At 41.8% G+C, this 21,711-nt stretch overlaps 1 protein-coding gene across 3 annotated transcripts in view; it reads left to right on the top strand.

Moving 5' to 3' along the window:
- The window catches only part of LOC121576893 (serine/threonine-protein phosphatase CPPED1), a 39,995-nt gene that overhangs the window by 9,712 nt on the left and 8,572 nt on the right, over window positions 1-21,711 (top strand). For 2 of the 3 annotated variants that reach the window (XM_041890449.2, XM_041890457.2), the window contains exons 3-4: window positions 7,415-7,587; window positions 8,162-8,420. In XM_041890449.2, the coding sequence (XP_041746383.1) occupies window positions 7,415-7,587; window positions 8,162-8,420 (432 nt within the window). The remainder of the gene's footprint in view (window positions 1-7,414; window positions 7,588-8,161; window positions 8,421-21,711) is intronic. The other variant, XM_045222710.1, reaches the window with a different exon arrangement.

The raw sequence follows: 21,711 nt of genomic DNA on the forward strand, positions 1-21,711 counted from the left end.
GAACGCCGTCACCATTCCATTCCGTGCTGCTGTTATTGACAGATCTCTCTGTGATCCCATCCCACTGACAGGGGTTTCATCTCAAGGACTTCCCTTTCACAGAGACTCACAGAGAACAGGGAGCTGTGAAACGTTCATAGAAGGAGAGATGATTAGATTAGAGCTACGTGATGGACTTAACACACTCCTAATGAGCACTACAAAGGATTCCAGGGACGTCCTCAGGGGTTGGTTTGGGGACGAGAAGAGAAGTGCCAACAAAAAGGGGAAGGTGAGAGTGAGGTTATGCTGAGTTTACATCGAAGATTTACCCCAGTGTTTTACCCAAAAGTCTCAGACTTTTCTGTTACCATCTCCACGGAACGGCACCCGTGTCTCACTGGGCCATGGCTCTGGTGGACCTGCTCTGACTTGGAGCCAAGGCAAGGCCCTGGGTACTTTTCGTCTGGCATCTACACATAGCAGCTAATTGTGAACTTTAACACCTTGTCACAAAGCCTTGAATGATGTAGAGGTTGTTGATTCTGCCCACCACAAGTCTTTAGTGTCACACTCCTGATGGAAGCACAATAACACTAGAGCTTACATAAACATAAACACTGGTGACACCCTGGTGTGGGGGTACGTCTTAGTGTAAAAGCACCAAGTCCCCCTCCACCCTGTGGAGGCCCCCTAATTGCTGTTGAAAGCAGTTAAAGTGGGACTCTGGGTGGAGTTGAGCAGCAGCAGCAGAATAGCATTTGGAGAGGAGAGAGAGAGAGGATAGAGAGAGTGGAGAAATCAGGCTCTGTGAGGAGGCATAGTGTGTGTGTGTGTATGTGTGTGCAGCAGAGTGTGCGTCTGAGTGTGTGTTTTGCTGATGGGGACTTCCAATGGGAAGAGCTTCTAATGGGTTTAATGAGGGGTTTGGGGACAGCGGAGAGGAAAGGAAAGGAGGTGAGTGGAGACCCTGTAGGGGGAGATTTGTTTCAGAACCACCACCAGAAAGGAGAGTTAGCCTATATATAGTCTGATTGATATGAATGCATAGCCTATATACAGTCTGATTAATATAGATGCATAGCCTATATACAGTCTGATTAATATGGATGCATAGCCTATATACAGTCTGATATGAATGCATAGCCTATATACAGTCTGATTAATATGGATGCATAGCCTATATACAGTCTGATATGAATGCATAGCCTATATACAGTCTGATTAATATGGATGCATAGCCTATATAAAGTCTGATTTAATAGGGATGAATGAGTATTCAGACCCCTTGACTTTTTCCACGTTTTGTTACGTTACAGCCTTATTCTATAATGGATTAAATCGTTTTTTTAAATCGTTACTTTGCGCCGTTCATCTTTCCCTCGATCCTGACTAGTCTCCCAGTTCCTGCCGCTGAAAAACATCCCCACAGCATGATGCTGTCACCACCATGCTTCACCGTAGGGATGGTGCCAGGTTTCCTCCAGATGTGACGCTTGGCATTCAGGCCAAAGAGTTCAATCTTGGTTTCATCAGACCAGAGAATCTTGTTTCTCATGGTCTGAGAGTCCTTTAGGTACCTTTTGGCAAACTCCAAGTGTACCTTTCCCCAGATTTGTGCCTCGACACAATCCTGTCTCGGAGCTCTACAGACAATTCCTTCAACCTCATGGCTTGGTTTTTGCTCTGACATGCACTGTCAACTGTGGGACCTTATATAGACAGGTGTGTGCCTTTCCAAATCATGTCCAATCAATTGAATTTACCACAGGTGGACTCCAATCAAGTTGTAGAAACATCTCAAAGGTGATCAATGGAAACCGGCTGCACCTGAGCTCAATTTCGAGTCTCATAGCAAAGGGTCTGAGTACTTATGTAAATAAGGTATTTCTGTTTGGTTTTATTTTTATACATTTTCAAACATTTCTAAAAACCTGTTTTCGCTTTGTCATTATGGGGTATTGTGTGTAGATTGATGAGGAAAGAAAGTAATTTAATCAATTTTAGAATAAGGCTGTAATGTAAGAAAATGTGGAAAATGTCAAGGGGTCTGAATACTTTCCGAATGCACTGTACAGTCTGATTTTAATATGGATGCATAGCCTATATACAGTTTGATTTAATAAGGATGCATATTCTATATACAGTCTGGTTTAATATGGATGCATAGCCTATATACAGTCTGGTTTAATATGGATGCATAGCCTATATACAGTCTGATTTAATCTGGTTGCATAGCCATAGCTAGACTGAAGCTAAAGAACCACTCCGTCTCCTAAATGCTTGAGCCAAGGATGCTGTATACTGTTGAGTACAGGACTATAATCTCCCCAGCAGAGGCACATGGGAATGTGTTTATTCAGACCTGTCAAAATCATCTCTTTCTCAGCTATGCTCTGAGCCCAGCTCAGCCTAGCTCAGCCCATTAAATTGTGCCTTTCGCTGTCTAAATAAAATGAAACCATCATAGAAGCCATTGGCCTTACCATTGTAATAAATCATGACTTTAAGATCAGAGATTGTAGCAGGCTAGGTGAATGACAATCAGCATTGCAGCGAGACGTGGTTATAGGTTACAGTTTAACTGCAGTCAGTGTTTTAATGGGGTTGTGGCTACAGAAATCACAGCCATGTTTCCTTAATCTCAGTTGAAGTGTCTAAAATCCAGATTGATGAGGTATAACGGTAGCATGGCTGGGGCTGGAGCAGGGCTGGGGAAGTGCTCAGGCTGTGCTGGAGCATGGCTGGAGCAGGGCTGGGGAAGGGGCTGGGGCAGTGATCAGGCTGTGCTGGAGCATGGCTGGAGCAGGGCTGGGGAAGGGGCTGGAGCAGTGCTCAGGCTGTGCTGGAGCAGGGCTGGGGAAGGGGCTGGAGCAGTGCTCAGGCTGTGCTGGAGCATGGCTGGAGCAGGGCTGGGGAAGGGGCTGGAGCAGTGCTCAGGCTGTGCTGGAGCAGGTCGGAGCATGGCTGGAGCAGGGCTGGGAAAGGGTTGGGGCTGGTGATTCATGTACGTGTCATAGCAGCTAATGGCTGTATGGTGTAGTGTGGTTGATCTAACAACAGTAGCTGTATGGTGTAGTGTGGTTGATCTAACAACAGTAGCTGTATGGTGTAGTGTGGTTGATCTAACAACAGTAGCTGTATGGTGTAGTGTGGTTAATCTAACAACAGTAGTCTGTATGGTGTAGTGTGGTTGATATAACAACAGTAGCTGTATGGTGTAGTTTGGTTAATCAAACAACAGTAGCTGTATGGTGTAGTGTGGTGGCTCTAACAACAGTAGCCTGAATGGAGTAGTGTGGTTGATCTAACAACAGTAGCCTGTATGGTGTAGTGTGGTTGATCTAGCAACAGTAGCCTGTATGGTGTAGTGTGATGGCTTTAACAACAGTAGTCTGTATGGTGTAGTGTGATTGATCTATCAACTAAGTAGACTGTATGGTGTAGTGTGGTGGCTCTAACAACAGTAGCCTGTATGGTGTAGTTTGGTTAATCTAACAACAGTAGCTGTATGATGTAGTGTGGTGGCTCTAACAACAGTAGCCTGTATGGTGTAGTTTGGTTGATCTAACAACAGTAGCTGTATGGTGTAGTGTGGTGGCTCTAACAACAGTAGCTGTATGGTGTAGTGTGGTTTATCTAGCAACAGTAGCCTGTATGGTGTAGTGTGGTGGCTCTAACAACAGTAGCCTGTATGGTGTAGTTGGGTTAATCTAACAACTGTAGCTGTATGGTGTAGTGTGGTTAATCTAACAACAGTAGCTGTATGGTGTAGTGTGGTTGATCTAACAACAGTAGCTGTATGGTGTAGTGTGGTTGATCTAACAACAGTAGCCTGTATGGTGTAGTGTGATGGCTTTAACAACAGTAGTCTGTATGGTGTGGTGTGGTTGATCTAACAACAGTAGCTGTATGGTGTAGTGTGGTTGATCTAACAACAGTAGTCTGTATGGTGTGGTGTGGTTGATCTAACAACAGTAGCTGTATGGTGTAGTGTGGTGGCTCTAACAACAGTAGCCTGTATGGTGTAGTGTGGTGGCTCTAACAACAGTAGCTGTATGGTGTAGTGTGGTGGCTCTAACAACAGTAGCCTGAATGGTGTAGTGTGGTTGATCTAACAACAGTAGCCTGTATGGTGTAGTGTGGTTTATCTAACAACAGTAGCCTGTATGGTGTAGTGTGGTGTCTCTAACAACAGTAGCCTGTATGGTGTAGTGTGGTTGATCTAACAGCGTAGCTGTATGATGTAGTGTGGTGGCTCTAACAACAGTAGCCTGTATGGTGTAGTGTGGTTGATCTAACAACAGTAGCCTTTATGGTGTAGTGTGGTGGCTCTAACAACAGTAGCCTTTATGGTGTAGTGTGATGGCTTTAACAACAGTAGCTGTATGGTGTAGTGTGGTGGCTCTAACAACAATAGCCTGTATGGTGTAGTTTGGTTAATCAAACAACAGTAGCTGTATGGTGTAGTGTGGTTATTCTAACAACAGTAGCCTGTATGGTGTAGTTTGGTTAATCTAACAACAGTAGCTGTATGGTGTAGTGTGGTTGATCTAGCAACTAAGTAGACTGTATGGTGTAGTTTGGTTAATCTAACAACAGTAGCCTGTACGGTGTAGTGTGGTGGCTCTAACAACAGTAGCTGTATGGTGTAGTTTGGTTGATCTAACAACTGTAGCTGTATGGTGTAGTGTGGTGTCTCTAACAACAGTAGCCTGTATGATGTCGTGTGGTTGATCTAACAACAGTAGCCTGTATGGAGTAGTGTGGTGGCTGTAACAACAGTAGCCTGTATGGTGTAGTGTGGTTGATCTAACAACAGTAGCCTGTATGGTGTAGTGTGGTGGTTCTAACAACAGTAGCATGTATGGTGTAGTGTAGTGCTCTAACAACAGTAGCTGTATGGTGTAGTGTGGTTTATCTAGCAACAGTAGCCTGTATGGTGTAGTGTGGTTGATCTAACAACAGTAGCTGTATGGTGTAGTGTGGTGGTTCTAACAACAGTAGCTGTATGGTGTAGTGTGGTGGCTCTAACAACAGTAGCTGTATGGTGTAGTGTGGTTGATCTAACAACAGTAGCTGTATGGTGTAGTGTGGTGGCTCTAACAACAGTAGCTGTATGGTGTAGTGTGGTTGATCTAACAACAGTAGCCTGTATGGTGTAGTGTGGTTTATCTAACAACAGTAGCCTGTATGGTGTAGTGTGGTGTCTCTAACAACAGTAGCCTGTATGGTGTAGTGTGGTGGATCTAACAACAGTAGCCTGTATGGTGTAGTGTGGTTATTCTAACAACAGTAGCCTGAATGGTGTAGTGTGGTTGATCTAACAACAGTAGCCTGTATGGTGTAGAGTGGTGGCTCTAACAACAGTAGCTGTATGGTGTAGTGTGGTGTCTCTAACAACAGTAGCCTGTATGGTGTAGTGTGGTTGATCTAACAACAGTAGCCTGTATGGTGTAGTGTGGTGGCTCTAACAACAGTAGCCTGTATGGTGTAGTTTGGTTAATCTAACAACAGTAGCTGTATGGTGTAGTGTGGTGGCTTTAACAACAGTAGCCTGTATGGTGTAGTGTGGTGGCTCTAACAACAGTAGCTGTATGGTGTAGTGTGGTGGCTTTAACAACAGTAGCCTGTATGGTGTAGTGTGGTGGCTCTAACAACAATAGCCTGTATGGTGTAGTGTGGTTGATCTAACAACAGTAGCCTGTATGGTGTGGTGTGGTGGCTTTAACAACAGTAGCCTGTATGGTGTAGTGTGGTTGATCTAACAACAGTAGCCTGTATGGTGTGGTGTGGTGGCTCTTACAACAGTAGCTTTATGGTGTAGTGTGGTGGCTTTAACAACAGTAGCCTGTATGGTGTAGTGTGGTGTGTCTAACAACAGTAGTTGTATGATGTAGTGTGGTGGCTTTAACAACAGTAGCTGTATGGTGTAGTGTGGTTGATCTAACAACAGTAGCCTGTATGGTGTAGTTTGGTTGATCTAACAACAGTAGCCTGTGTGGTGTAGTGTGGTTGATCTAACAACAGTAGCCTGTATGGTGTAGTGTGGTGGCTCTAACAACAGTAGCTGTATGGTGTAGTGTGGTTATTCTAACAACAGTAGCCTGTATGGTGTAGTGTGGTTGATCTAACAACAGTAGCCTGTGTGGTGTAGTGTGGTTATTCTAACAACAGTAGCTGTATGGTGTAGTGTGGTGGCTCTAACAACAGTAGCCTATCTGTGTTTGTAGGCTAGGCCTCCTTTTTTACAATTGTATAATTGTCCTTTTATTATTGTTTTGACAATTGATTTAAGAGGAAAATTGATTTACCAGTAGCTAATATGAAACCCATTATAGAAAGCCTCAGACCAGACTCTTATTTATTGTCCATTTGTTCACAGCAGCAGTCTGATGAGTCATCTGACCTCTCTTGATTGTTATTCTTTTTAACTTGATTGATTCTGTTGCTGTTTACGATTTTAACGTTCCTCTGATTAAATAATGTCATTGTATTGTAACTATTAGTCCAGATGGCTCTCTGATCTGGTTTATCCTCTGTCTCCACATCAGTCATCAGAGGATTGCCTGCTCGTCCATTCCCTTCTACAGGACATATGGGCTGATTGGGCTCCCCACCCCACTAGGATCCACAAATGTTAATAAAAGCAATACATGCAGGGATTTGGCGGCAGGTAGCTTAGCGGTTAAGTCTGTTGGGCAAGTAATTGAAAGGCCGCTGGTTCGAATCCCGAACTGATTAGGGGGGAAATCTGTCGATGTGCCCTTGAGCAAGGCACTTAACCCAAATTGCCCCCTGTAAGTGGCTCTGCATAAGAGTTTCTGCTTAATGACTGACATGTACATGCACTACAGGTTAGACACCACAGCTGCTGGAATAGAGACGACAAGCACCATAGTTAAACGATAGAAGGAGCTGTCCTCATTTCCGTGTGTGTAAAGGTAAAACCCCCGTTGGTTTTTATCTTGTTTTATTTTCTCTCCTTCAGACACACTTTATTTTGTCAGAAATACTCATCTTACGAAACTAACCCTGTCCAAGTTTCTAAGGAATTTTTATCTCCAAAAGTAGGGCAGTAAAATAATTACTTAAATTAAAAAAATAAAAACCGGAAGAAAGGAAGGTAGAAATACTTTGCTATCCATTAATGGGTTTGTTTGATACACATTGTAAATGATAAATTGACTTATTGTACTCTTTCTCCTTACTAATAAATTATCTTTGTTAAATTTCTCTGTTTTTATTCTGTATCCTCTTTGTGTGGACGGTAATGAATAAAAAATGGTAATTGATGAATAAAAAATGTAAAATGTAATGTGAACAGGCAGGGGGTAATAATGTCCATCCAAACTTTAAATGGAAAAAAACCCTGGGAAGTTAAAACTAAATGTTACCACTGTTCCAGTGATTGTGTCCTCTCTCCCCCATACAGGCACCCCGTACCGGGAGGGGCAGGAGCGGGACTTGAAGGTGGCTCTGAGAGGCACAGATCCCTCCATCCCTCTGGTGTTTGTCAGTGGGAACCATGACCTGGGTAACACACCCACTCCGGAGACTGTAGCCCAGTTCTGCAACGCCTGGGGAGACGACTACTTCAGCTTCTGGGTGAGTGGCTAGAGTGAGATGAAAACGTACTGTAGATGGGGATTGTACAAAACCCTTTCAGTTCCTTATATAAACACTGGTCCTTGGAGCCGGATAGGAACAATTGGCCTCTAACAAAAACTAACGCTTTTATCCAACATTAATTACTACTGTAATTGTATATTACATTTACATTTTAGTCATTTAGCAAACGCTCTTATCTAGAGCGACTTACAGTTAGTGAGTGCATACATTTTCATACCGGCCCCCCGTGGGAATCGAACCCACAACCCTGGCGTTGCAAGCGCCATGCTCTACCAACTGAGCTACACTGGGCCATATTCTACGTGTAGCCGAAGCTGAAAGCAAAGCCAATACCTTGACATTGCAAACTACCATGTTCTAAACAGCTGAGTCACCAACACTAAAGTACTGCACAGGAGTGATGTCATAGTCCTGAGACTACTGTCTCTGATCAGATCAGTTGTAATGATGTGGCTGCTTTAAAGGCATTAATGGGCACCATGGCGATGCCATAATGACATTATCTAAATTACCTTAACCTATACTGTAATCCCAAGCCTGTCATTTTCAGGTTGGAGGGGTGCTGTGTCTGGTGCTGAACTCCCAGCTGTTCTTTGATGCGTCGGCCTGCCCTGATCTGAGAGACGCCCAGGAGGCCTGGCTAGAGGGCCAGCTGCAGAGGGCATCTCAGGGGCCCGGGGTCACCCCCAAACACGTCCTGGTGTTCCAGCACATCCCTCTGTACTTGAAGACCCCCGACGAGGATGACGACTACTTTAACCTGCAGACCGCCACGAGGCAGAGCCTCATAGGCAGGTTCAAACAGGCAGGTAGGTCATTTAACTTGATTTAACCTTTATTCAGAGGGGATTCTAACTTCCACTAAAAAACGTATTTTCACTTCATGCATTGGTCAATGGTAGACTTAGTGAAAAGTCAATATCAGTGGAAGTTAGGATTCGCCCCACAACCTTTACTTAGCAGGTAGGAAGTGGTCTCCTTCTGTTTTGTACCAGATGTAGCTGTGTAACACAGCCCTCACATCAGGGAGAGATGGGAGTAGTGTGTCAACAGGTTTACCACAGGATGAGTCACAGTGAGGAGGACCAAGGAGGAACACCCCTTGACTTTTTCCACATTGTGTTGTGTTACAGCCTGAATTTAAAATGGATTAAGTTGAGATTTTGTCACTGGCCTACACACAATACCCCATAATGTCAAAGTGGAATTATGTTTTTCAATATTTTTGCAAGTGAATTAAAAACAAAAAGCTGAAATGTCTTGAGTCAATAGGTATTCAACCCCTTTGTTTATGGCAAGCCTAAATATGTTCAGGAGTATAAAAATGTGCTTAAGTCAAATACGTTGCGTGGACTCACTCTTTGAAAATACTACTGTAATTTTGTATTGTAACACAACAAAATATGGAATAAGTCAAGGGGTATGAATACTTTCTGAAGGCACTTAATTTAATCCATGCTCAAAAGAATACAAAAGGTGAAAGTGCAAAGTGCTAAACAAAAAAAGGAGCATACGTTTCAGCTTTTACTTCTTCATCAGTGCTGTACAAACTAATTAAAATGACACCTGTGTGTCTTCTTAAGTATGTGTGTCATTTTAATTAGTTTGTATTATTTTGAGCATGGATTAAATTAGAAATATTTTGCATCTTGGCCTCCTTGTTTTTTCCTTCTCATAGCTTGAGTGTGAGCACATTTTTAACTCAACAGATATGTTTTCTCTCAGGCACACCATTCATTCTAGCCTCTCATTCTGGATTTCAGCACTTCTATTCAGGAACAGATTGTGTAAGATTTAAATAATGTTTTCAGGTTCTGCTCTTTTTACCAACATGTGAAGCTCATATGAAAGGAAGATCAAGTTCAACTCATCCACACTAATATTTCCACAGCTGTTATGCTAGTACAGCGATAGATTAGAGCCTAGGGCATGAGAGCGTTAACTATCACACTCATACCCTTGTCCACTTAGAGCTCTTACAAGTACAGTACAGTAATATAACACACATAGTTTACATCACTGAGAGAACATTGGCTATGTTGTCTACTGTAATGTATGAGGCTACCATTTTCTCTACTGTAATGTACGAGGCTACCATATTGTCTTCTGTAATGTACGAGGCTACCATATTGTCTTCTGTAATGTACGAGGCTACCATATTGTCTACTGTAATATACGAGGCTACCATATTGTCTACTCTACTGTAATGTAAGAGGCTACCACTTTGTCTACTCTACTGTAATGTACAAGGCTACCATATTGTCTACTGTAATGTACGAGGCTACCACTTTGTCGACTCTACTGTAATATACGAGGCTACCATTTTGTGTACTCTACTGTAATATACGAGGCTACCATATTGTCTACTCCACTGTAATGTACAAGGCTACCATGTTGTCTACTGTAATGTACGAGGCTACCATATTGTCTACTCTACTGTAATGTACGAGGCTACCATATTGTCTACTGTAATGTACGAGGCTACCACTTTGTCTACTCTACTGTAATATACAAGGCTACCATTTTGTGTACTCTCTGTAATATACGAGGCTACCATATTGTCTACTCCACTGTAATGTACAAGGCTACCATAGTCTACTGTAATGTACAAGGCTACCATGTTGTCTACTGTAATGTACGAGGCTACCAAATTGTCTAATCTACTGTAATGTATGAGGCTACCATATTGTTTACTGTAATGTACGAGGCTACCACTTTGTCTACTCTACTGTTATGTACGAGGCTACCATGTCTACTCTACTGTAATGTACGAGGCTACCATTTTGTCCACTCTACTGTAATGTACGAGGCTACCATATTGTCTACTGTAATGTACGAGGCTACCATATTGTCTGCAGCTGGAGCTCATCTATTCTGAGACAATTGTCTGTTCTGTCCTGCAAGCATAGATCTATGATCAGCCTCCTCTCTCTCTCTGTTAGCAGGAGAAGTGCTGCTATTCCTATCATTCCTAATCATCAGGGTCAGATACTGGTTAGGGTCTCTCAGCTATTGTTTACACAGTGTTTTATATGTTTTGTTCTATCTGCATTATACAGCAGTAGGCAGGCAGGCAGGCTGCAGTGTTTTTTTGGTACTAAGACTCCAAAGGAAATATTGAGTTTTTAGAAAAACTTTGTTCCTGTTATTGGAAAATTGGAGATGTGTATATGAAGCGTTTTTCACTGCAGGGCATGATGCAGGCGTCTGCTAAAAATATCCCAACCGACCAAGCCGAAACACATTTCAAAATACAGTGCCTTTTAGAAAGTATTCCCTTGACTTTTGTTGTGTTAATCCCACCACCCAAGCCCCCAGTACTGGAGAGCAAACAGGTGACCTCTATAGCGCAGTGATGAAGTAGAGATGTAGAGTATTATCTAAGCCTGTGTAAAGAAGTTTTCTTATGCTTTAGGTACACATGTAGACTGTAACCTGACATTTGGTGTAACCTTGTTTGGGTTGCGTATCAATGCCACAGATGTATTGGGCTTCTACAGCCGGTTCCAATCTTAGAGAAAAAATGCTTTATAGTTTGAGCGCTACCATACAGTTTCTTCAGAAAGTATTCACACCCATTGCCTTTTCCCACGTTGTTGTGTTACAGCCTGAATTTAAAATGGATTAAATCAAGATTTTTTTGGTGACTGGCCTACACAAAATACCCCATAATGTCAAAGTGGAGTTATGTTTTTTGAAACGTTTACAAATTAATTAACAATGCAGACAGGCAGAGAGTACGCATAAACCTCAGAAGAACCGGAGAAGAGGACCCATTCCCGGGCAGCACACCACCCGGTGCAAGTTGAAAGCAAGTGTTGAAACTCTGGACTTGTTCATTAACACAGGCAGTCCGAGGAGCCGTCACACCGGACACAGAGTGACCCACCCGTTACCTGAGAGGCCTTTCAGTTGTATTTCTCCCCTCCCCGTTCCCCCCAACCTTTATTTAAGAACAACTTTAGTTTGATCACCACAAAACGGTCTCCAGCTGTCTTTGATTTTATTGTATTTCACCTCTGACTCCCCTGGGCTGCCACACTACCTCATCTCTGTACCCCACACATACAATTTTTTAAATTTTTTTATTTAACCAGGTAAGCCAGTTGAGAACAAGTTCTCATTTACAACTACGACCTGGCCAAGATAAAGCATAGCAGTGCGATAAAAACAACAACACAGAGTTACATATGGGGTAAAAAAACAAAGTCAAAAAATACAACAGAAAATATATATACAGTGTGTGCAAATGTAGCAAGTTATGGAGGTAAGGCAATAAATAGGCTATAGTGCAAAATAATTACAATTAGTATTAACACTGGAATGCTAGATGTGCAAGAGATTATGTGCAAATAGAGATCCTGGGGTGCAAAATAAATAACAATATAGGGATGAGGTAGTTGGGTGGGCTAATTTCAGATGGGCTGTGTACAGGTGCAGTGATCGGTAAGGTGCTCTGACAACTGATGCTTAAAGTTAGTGAGGGACATAAGAGTCTCCAGCTTCAGAGATTTTTGCAATTCGTTCCAGTCATTGGCAGCAGAGAACTGGAAGGAATGGCGGCCAAAGGAGGTGTTGGCTTTGGGAATGACCAGTGAGATATACCTGCTGGAGCGCAGACTACGGGTGGGTGCTGCTATGGTGACCAATGAGCTAAGATAAGGCGGGGATTTGCCTAGCAGTGATTTATAGATGGCCTGGAGCCAGTGGGTTTGACGACGAACATGTAGTGAGGACCAGCCAACAAGAGCGTACAGGTCACAGTGGTGGGTAGTGTATGGGGCTTTGGAGACAAAACGGATGGCACTGTGATAGACTACATCCAATTTGCTGAGTAGAGTGTTGGAGGCTATTTTGTAAATGACATCGCCGAAGTCAAGGATCGGTAGGATAGTCAGTTTTACGAGGGCATGTTTGGCAGCATGAGTGAAGGAGGCTTTGTTGCAAAATAGGAAGCCGATTCTAGATTTAACTTTGGATTGGAGATTCTTAATGTGAGTCTGGAAGGAGAGTTTACAGTCTAACCAGACACCTAGGTATTTGTAGTTGTCCACATACTCTAGGTCAGACCCGTCGAGAGTGGTGATTCTAGTCGGGTGGGCGGGTGCCAGCAGCGTTCGATTGAAGAGCATGCATTTAGTTTTACTAGTGTTTAAGAGCAGTTGGAGGCCACTGAAGGAGTGTTGTATGGCATTGAAGCTCATTTGGAGGTTTGTTAACACAGTGTCCAATGAAGGGCCAGATGTATACAAAATGGTGTCGTCTGCGTAGAGGTGGATCTGAGAGTCACCAGCAGCAAGAGCGACATCATTGATATACACGGAGAAAATAGTCAGCCCAAGAATTGAACCCTGTGGCACCCCCATAGAGACTGCCATAGGTCCAGACAACAGGCCCTCCGATTTGACACACTGAACTCTATCTGAGAAGTAGTTGGTGAACCAGGCGAGGCAGTCATTTGAGAAACCAATGCTATTTAGTCTGCCAATAAGAATGCGGTGGTTGACAGAGTCGAAAGCCTTGGCCAGGTCGATGAAGACGGCTGCACAGTACTGTCTATTATCGATCGCGGTTATAATATCGTTTAGGACCTTGAGCGTGGCTGAGGTGCACCCATGACCAGCTCGGAAACCGGATTGCATAGCGGAGAAGGTACGGTGGGATTCGAAATGGTCGGTGATCTGTTTGTTAACTTGGCTCTGTAAGGTCCCTCAGTCGAGCAGTGATGGGAGAAAACTGTGGATGGATCAACAACATTGTAGTTACTCCACAATACTAACCTAATTGACTGAGTGAAAGGAAGCCTTTACAGAATAAAAATATTTCAATCTTCCTGAGTGGCCGAGTTACAGTTTTGACTTAAATCTACTTGAAAATCTATGGCAAGACCTGAAAATGGTTGTCTAGTAATGATCAACATCCAATTTGACAGAGCTTGAAGAATTTTTAAAAGGGATAATGGGCAAATGTTGCACAATCCAGGTGTGGACAGCTCTTGGAGACTTACCCAGAAAGACTCACAGCTATAATCGCTGCCAAAGGTGCTTCTACAAAGTATTGACTTGGGTGTGAATACTACGTATATGAGATATTTCTGTATTTCATTTTCAATACATTTGCAAACATTTATATAAACATGTTTTCACTTTGACGTAGATGGGTGAGGGAAAATCAATTTAATCCATTTTGAATTCAGGCTGTAACACAACAAAATGTGGAATAAGTCAAGGGCTATGTATTTTTGTCCTGAATACAAAGTGTTATGTTTGGGGCAAATCCATCACAACACATCACTGAGTACCACTCTTCATATTTTCAAGCATGGTGGTGGCTGCATCATGTATGCTTGTCATCAGCAAGGACTAGGCAGTTTTTTAGGATACAAATAAACAGAATACAGCTATAAGCACAGACAAAATCCTAGAGGAAAATCTGGTTCAGTCTGCTTTCCAACAGACACTGGGAGACGAATTCACCTTTCAGCAGGACAATAACCTAAAACACAAGGCCAACTCTACACTGGAGTTGCTTACCAAGACGCCAGTGAATCTTCCTGAGTGGCCTAGTTAGTTTTTACTTAACTTGAAAATGACTGTCTAGCTATTATCAACAAACAGCTATGTCTCTGCGTGCAATATTTAGGAAATTAGCGGTAGTTTCACGAGCCAATGCTAACTAGCCTTAGCGCAATGACTGGAAGTCTACAGGTACGGTAGCATTGCTCGCAGTATCCCTTTAACTATGTATAGTATTATGTAAGGTTTTAGTTGTATCCATGTTTCTTTTGTATTGTCAAGCATGATGTGAATTGACAATGCGAATACTACTAGTGTGACCAAGATGAATCGTGTGTTTTTCCATTCATATCTGATGAATTAGTATTCATGATGGATGTAGTGCCCCTTCAGATATATGAACTGGTTTTTTATTTCTCCCTGTCGCTCCATTGATGTTACTGAGAGTGGAGAGCTGGAGAACGTACATATCTGGTTTCCCAGGCAGGTGGAAATCTATACTGTTTTTTCACCAGCACTTCATGGATGTTACTGATATCAAATCAACGTTTATTGGTTGCATACACAGTTTTGCAGATGTAATTGCAGGTGTAGCGAAAGGCTTGCGTTTCTAGCTCCAACAGTGCAGCAATACCTAACATAATATAAAAACATTTTTTTTAAAGGACAAGAAATGAAGACAAAACAGAACGAGCGATATAGAGAATAGAAATCATCTAGGAATCAGTCTCGGGATAAAAGACCGGAAAAAAGCAGGGCGGAAGCTGTGCACCTCTGATCTACCCCCACACCACAGTAACACAGCACAGTAGTAGTTACCATAGCGGTGTGTGTGGGGTGAGGACATTGGAAAGGGATCCTGAGATAGAGGTTGTGTCCCAACTGGCACCCTATTCCCTATATAGTGCACTACATTTCATCATGAAAGTCTAAAGTAGTGCACTACATAGGGAATAGGGTGCCAGTTGGGACGCAATAAGAGAGAGGTGTGATGGATCTCTCAGGCCCAGGCCATAGATGAGAATCCCCATGCTAGCTACTTAATTTTCTATTTCCCTCGGTCATGCTAATTATCTACAGCTAGACACGCTTTCATGATGAATTATTTTCAGTCCAATACTCTGACACCCGCCCTCTACTGCACACACAAAAGGGTACGAATGCACACGCATTCACACACACGCTCGCACTCACACCGCAGTCTTACAGATGTGTCAGTGACGGCTCTGTTGGGGGTGAACAGTGTGAGAGCGGGAGGCACAGGGAGAGTATAGAGATGGAGAGAAGGGATTTGAAGAAACCACTGATCTGAACAGGTTGGATCACTTATTTATCCAATGCTTTTAATGACGTGGTCAGGAAAAACTCCTGAGGGAAACGGACCTGGACGTTAGGACATTAGAGCCAGTGACTGATAACAATTGAGAGTGTGAAGATGTTTCTCATCTCATTATTTTCCCATTAGGATTCCCAGCAGGAGATATGGACTCTAGCTGGAGAAATGAATGAGCCAGTAACACTGGCTGTTGATAAGTGATCCCCACCAATTAATCCTGATACTTCACCACGCTATCAAGAGGAGCATAGAGGAGTAGGCTGACTACTCCTCCTCAACATTGACAGATGGTTTTAGCTCAATTGGTGAAGAACAAAAGTGCTTAGTGACATGGCTTGTTTTATGTTGTTTATGTTTGATTTTATAAATCATTCTAATTTGGTTTTATGAGCTTTTTACATGACTGTGTAAAACTGATGTATTCAAATTAATTTAGGACGATTTCATCATAACATGAATAGCTTTTACTTTTCATTCTGGGGTACGTTGAGTTTTCTCAACTCCAGTGTTTCCGAACATGATAGGATGGTTGTGTAAGGTTTGTGACAGAACAACCCACAGATTGTGACACCCTCCTCACCCTTCAAGCATTAGGGAGGTTAGGCACAGTTCCTGTCCTGTTGTGGCCCCTGCAGATATACATGCACTGGGCACAGTTCCTGTCCTGCTGTGGCCCCTGCAGATAGACATGCACTGGATAGAGCTCAACAAAGTAAACAATATATGTATTTAAATCGGAACATTCTGAACATTCTGTCCCACTCTCCTGAATAAGCCCGAGGTAGGACATCAAAATGGGCAACTTCTTTCACACAAAGAAAGACAGCGGGAGAAAAAGAGAGCGATGAATGGCTGATTCAGACTGGGCTGTAATTAGTAGTTTACTGCACTACCTTTCTCTTCCTAGCTTTCTCTCTTCATCGCTCCCCCTCTCTCTTTCTAAATCTCTCTCTCTCTCTCCCTCCTTCCTAGCTCTCCATCTCTCTCCCCCCTCTCTCCCTCCTCCCTCTCTCTTCCTAGATGTTTAATCTGACAGTCTTCTGGGTGCAGCTCTACTTTGATGGTCCTCAGAAGAAACCTCCTGGTTTAAAAAGTACTCTTTCTTCTTTCGTCTTTTTGGTTCACTTCGTCATCTTATTTTTCCTCCTGATAATTCTGTTTTTTTTCCTCTCTGTTGCTTACGTCATTGTTGCTGTAGTTTGCATTTTCTTAATCTATTAGGGTTGGCAGAAAGGTTGAGAAATACAGTCAGTATTTTCTACTTGTACATAGAGTAGCCAGCCAAATCGAAAAATAAGCCGGGCGGGGGGGCTGGCCCCCCTAGGTTCTAATGTCTCTGGTACATTCTAATGCCTGGATTCCATCTGAAATCCACAGCAAAATTATTGAATACTTTATCGAGTTTACCTCCCAGATTAAGAGAACATTAAACCTTTAGCCTGGCTTCTCTTGAGATTAAAGTCTTATTTACAGTTTTACTGCAAGATATGAATTGCCACAATTATGTTTCTTCTTCAAATTATGTATTTTATTAATATATAAAAATAAATACAAGGTTTTGTTTTTCCAGGCTTCCGTTTTAGCAGTTTTTTGCTCTCAATGTCACATTTTTTTTATTTTTAAATAGAACATCCATTTTTGTTGTTTTTCTAAGTCCACAACAATGCTTAAACCACATCAGGAGACCACTGAGGTCTGGGGAAAATATTTGTATTTTTTTATGTAGTTACCCTTTAATTCAAATGTGCACCTAGCAAGAGGCTGTTTTTTAGCGCATGTGATGATAGAGTTTGCAAAACAAATACCCACTCGATTTGATTAAAATAATAATTATATGATTCTGCCAGATAAGCATAGGCTACGTCGTAGTTAACGTTTAATTGAGAAGGTTTTGGGGAAAGCCTTTCCATCTACCAGAAGACCGTTTTCATTAGCATCATCGCTAACAGCTACACAGTGGTAGACGCCCGCACCGCACAGACAGGGGAATTCTTTTTGAAAAGTGCAGGAAATATGAATCACTGATGCATTCAGTTAATGTCTTATGATAAACTTGGGCAAATTAATTAATTCAATACATTTAGTTGATTCCCTACTAAGGTAAAAAAAAAAAATATATATATATATACATACAGTTGAAGTCGGAAGTTTACATACACCTTAGCCAAATATATTTAAACTCAGTTTATCACAATTCCTGACATTTAATCCTAGTAAAAATTCCCTGTCTTAGGTCAGTTAGGATCACCACTTTATTTTAAGAATGTGAAATGTCAGAATAATAGTAGAGCGAATGATTTATTTCAGCTTTTATTTCTTTCATCACATTCCCAGTGGGTCAGAAGTTTACATACACTCAATTAGTATTTGGTAGCAGTGCCTTTAAATTGTTTAACTTGGGTCAAACGTTTCGGGTAGCCTTCCACAAGCTTCCCACAATAAGTTGGGTGGATTTTGGCCAATTCCTCCTGACAGAGCTGGTGTAACTGAGTCAGGTTTGTAGGCCTCCTTGCTCGCACACGCTTTTTCAGTTCTGCCCACAAATGTTCTATAGGATTGAGGTCAGGGCTTTGTGATGGCCACTCCAATACCTTGACTTTGTTGTCCTTAAGCCATTTTGCCACAACTTTGGAAGAATGCTTGGGGTCATTGTCCATTTGGAATACCCATTTGCGACCAAGCTTTAACTTCCTGACTGATGTCTTGAGATGTTGCTTCAATATATCCACATAATTTTCCTTCCTCGTGATGCCATCTATTTTGTGAAGTGCACCAGACCCTCCTGCAGCAAAGCACCCCCACAGCATGATGCTGCCACCCCTGTGCTTCAAGGTTGGGATGGTGTTCTTCGGCTTGCAAGCAACCCCCTTTTTCCTCCAAACATAACGATGGTCATTATGGCCAAACAGTTCTATTTTTGTTTCATCAGACCAGAGGACATTTCTCCAAAAAGTTCGATCTTTGTCCCCATGTGCAGTTGCAAACCGTAGTCTGGCTTTTTTCTGGCGGTTTTGGAGCAGTGGCTTCTTCTTTGCTGAGCGGCCTTTCAGGTTATGTCGATATAGGACTCGTTTTACTGTGGATATACAGTGGGGAAAAAAAGTATTTAGTCAGCCACCAATTGTGCAAGTTCTCCCACTTAAAAAGATGAGAGAGGCCTGTAATTTTCATCATAGGTACACGTCAACTATGACAGACAAATTGAGAAAAAAAATCCAGAAAATCACATTGTAGGATTTTTTATGAATTTATTTGCAAATTATGGTGGAAAATAAGTATTTGGTCACCTACAAACAAGCAAGATGTCTGGCTCTCACAGACCTGTAACTTCTTCTTTAAGAGGCTCCTCTGTCCTCCACTTGTTTTTTTTTGTTTTTTTTCTTTTCGGGGGGATGGATCAGCTTAATATTGCAGATAGATTGTATCTTCTATCAATGTAATTGTCTGCATCACTTCCAATCCCCCATGTTTTTTTTATTTTTTATATATATATTCCCCTTTATTACTTTTCAACCCCACCATCCTTTCCCTACTTGGAGTAAATTAGTGAACAACAACGCCCAGGCCTCTACTTCCGGTCTATACTTACTATCTACACCTTATAGACAGAGTTAATTTTACAATAATTCTATATCTATCTATATCTATATATATATATATATATATATATATATATATATATATACAGTGGGGAAAAAAAGTATTTAGTCAGCCACCAATTGTGCAAGTTCTCCCACTTAAAAAGATGAGAGAGGCCTGTAATTTTCATCATAGGTACACGTCAACTATGACAGACAAATTAAGAAAAAAAATTCCAGAAAATCACACTGTAGGATTTTTAATGAATTTATTTGCAGATTATGGTGGAAAATAAGTATTTGGTCACCTACAAACAAGCAAGATTTCTGGCTCTCACAGACCTGTAACTTCTTCTTTAAGAGGCTCCTCTGTCCTCCACTCGTTACCTGTATTAATAGCACCTGTTTGAACTTGTTATCAGTATAAAAGACACCTGTCCACAACCTCAAACAGTCACACTCCAAACTCCACTATGGCCAAGACCAAAGAGCTGTCAAAGGACACCAGAAACAAAATTGTAGACCTGCACCAGGCTGGGAAGACTGAATCTGCAATAGGTGAGCAGCTTGGTTTGAAGAAATCAACTGTGGGAGCAATTATTAGGAAATGGAAGACATACAAGACCACTGATAATCTACCTCGATCTGGGGCTCCACGCAAGATCTCACCCCGTGGGGTCAAAATGATCACAAGAACGGTGAGCAAAAATCCCAGAACCACACAGGGGGACCTAGTGAATGACCTGCAGAGAGCTGGGACCAAAGTAACAAAGCCTACCATCAGTAACACACTACGCCGCCAGGGACTCAAATCCTGCAGTTCCAGACGTGTCCCCCTGCTTAAGCCAGTACATGTCCAGGCCCGTCTGAAGTTTGCTAGAGTGCATTTGGATGATCCAGAAGAGGATTGGGAGAATGTCATATGGTCAGATGAAACCAAAATAGAACTTTTTGGTAAAAACTCAACTCGTCGTGTTTGGAGGACAAAGAATGCTGAGTTGCATCCAAAGAACACCATACCTACTGTGAAGCATGGGGGTGTAAACATCATGCTTTGGGGCTGTTTTTCTGCAAAGGGACCAGGACGACTGATCCGTGTAAAGGAAAGAATGAATGGGGCCATGTATCGTGGAGATTTTGAGTGAAAACCTCCTTCCATCAGCAAGGGCATTGAAGATGAAACGTGGCTGGGTCTTTCAGCATGACAATGATCCCAAACACACTGCCCGGGCAACGAAGGAGTGGCTTCGTAAGAAGCATTTCAAGGTCCTGGAGTGGCCTAGCCAGTCTCCAGATCTCAACCCCATAGAAAATCTTTGAGGGAGTTGAAAGTCCGTGTTGCCCAGCGACAGCCCCAAAACATCACTGCTCTAGAGGAGATCTGCATGGAGGAATGGGCCAAAATAGTGTGTGAAAACCTTGTGAAGACTTACAGAAAACGTTTGACCTGTGTCATTGCCAACAAAGGGTATATAACAAAGTATTGAGAAACTTTTGTTATTGACCAAATACTTATTTTCCACCATAATTTGCAAATAAAATCATAAAAATCCTACAATGTGATTTTCTGGAATTTTTTTTCTCATTTTGTCTGTCATAGTTGACGTGTACCTATGATGAAAATTAAAGGCCTCTCTCATCTTTTTAAGTGGGAGAACTTGCACAATTGGTGGCTGACTAAATAATTTTTTTCCCCACTGTATATATATATATATATATATATATATATATATTTATTTTTTTGCTCCTAAACTTCTTCTACTCTCAACCTCTCCGATCATTTTCATGATGTCCATCCGGTTTGCTTCTAAATGCCATATCTTTCTAACTGTGCTCTTTCCCAAAAGCTCCCAACATACAACCTATATACTTATTATGGACACAGTATGCTTACATTATTAGCTATCTTTGTTATTATTTGTTGTTATTTGTTATTAGTCCCATCCTTCAACTCTATTCAATACCTCCCATCTATCTCTTAACACCATCCATATAGGATTTCTATTTGCCATATATATTTCAACCATACTGTGATGTTTTACAAAAGTTCTGAACCTTTCTATTCTCATTGCTTCTACAGATTGTGAATTAAAAATAAACATTTTTGCTAAAAGTATTATTATATTATTGATTGATTGACTATGACTTTTCAGATCACCCAGTAATGCTATCTGCAAGGTTAGTTCCAGGTAAATATTGCAATCCTTTAGCCATTCCTGGACCTGTGTCCAAAAACAAGCTACAAATGGACAGAACCAAAACAAATGATCTAATGATTCTATCTCTTCACAGCAAAATCTGCAGAGCTGGGAAGATTGTATCCCCCATATAAATAACATTCTATTGGTAGCAAGAATTTTATATAATAATTTAAATTGAAAGATTCTAATTTTTGAATCCGGTGTCGTTTTGCGTGTCAGTTCATAAACACTATGCCATGGGATCGGTACGTCAAAGATCTCTTCCCAACTATTTTGCAATCTATATGGGACTGCTGTCAATCCTTTGGTCCTTAAGTGAAACTGATATACTTTTTTATTTATCACAGTTTTCCTTAACCAATTATGTTCTTTAATGCAAGGCCGACAGACAAGTTCCTTACTTTCTCCCCCTTCAACTTTCCTCTTCCACTTTTGCGGTAAGGCTGCAATTATTTGAGCTGTCAAAGGAC

Source organism: Coregonus clupeaformis, chromosome 1 (genome assembly GCF_020615455.1).
Source record: "Coregonus clupeaformis isolate EN_2021a chromosome 1, ASM2061545v1, whole genome shotgun sequence".
NCBI lineage: Eukaryota > Metazoa > Chordata > Actinopteri > Salmoniformes > Salmonidae > Coregonus > Coregonus clupeaformis.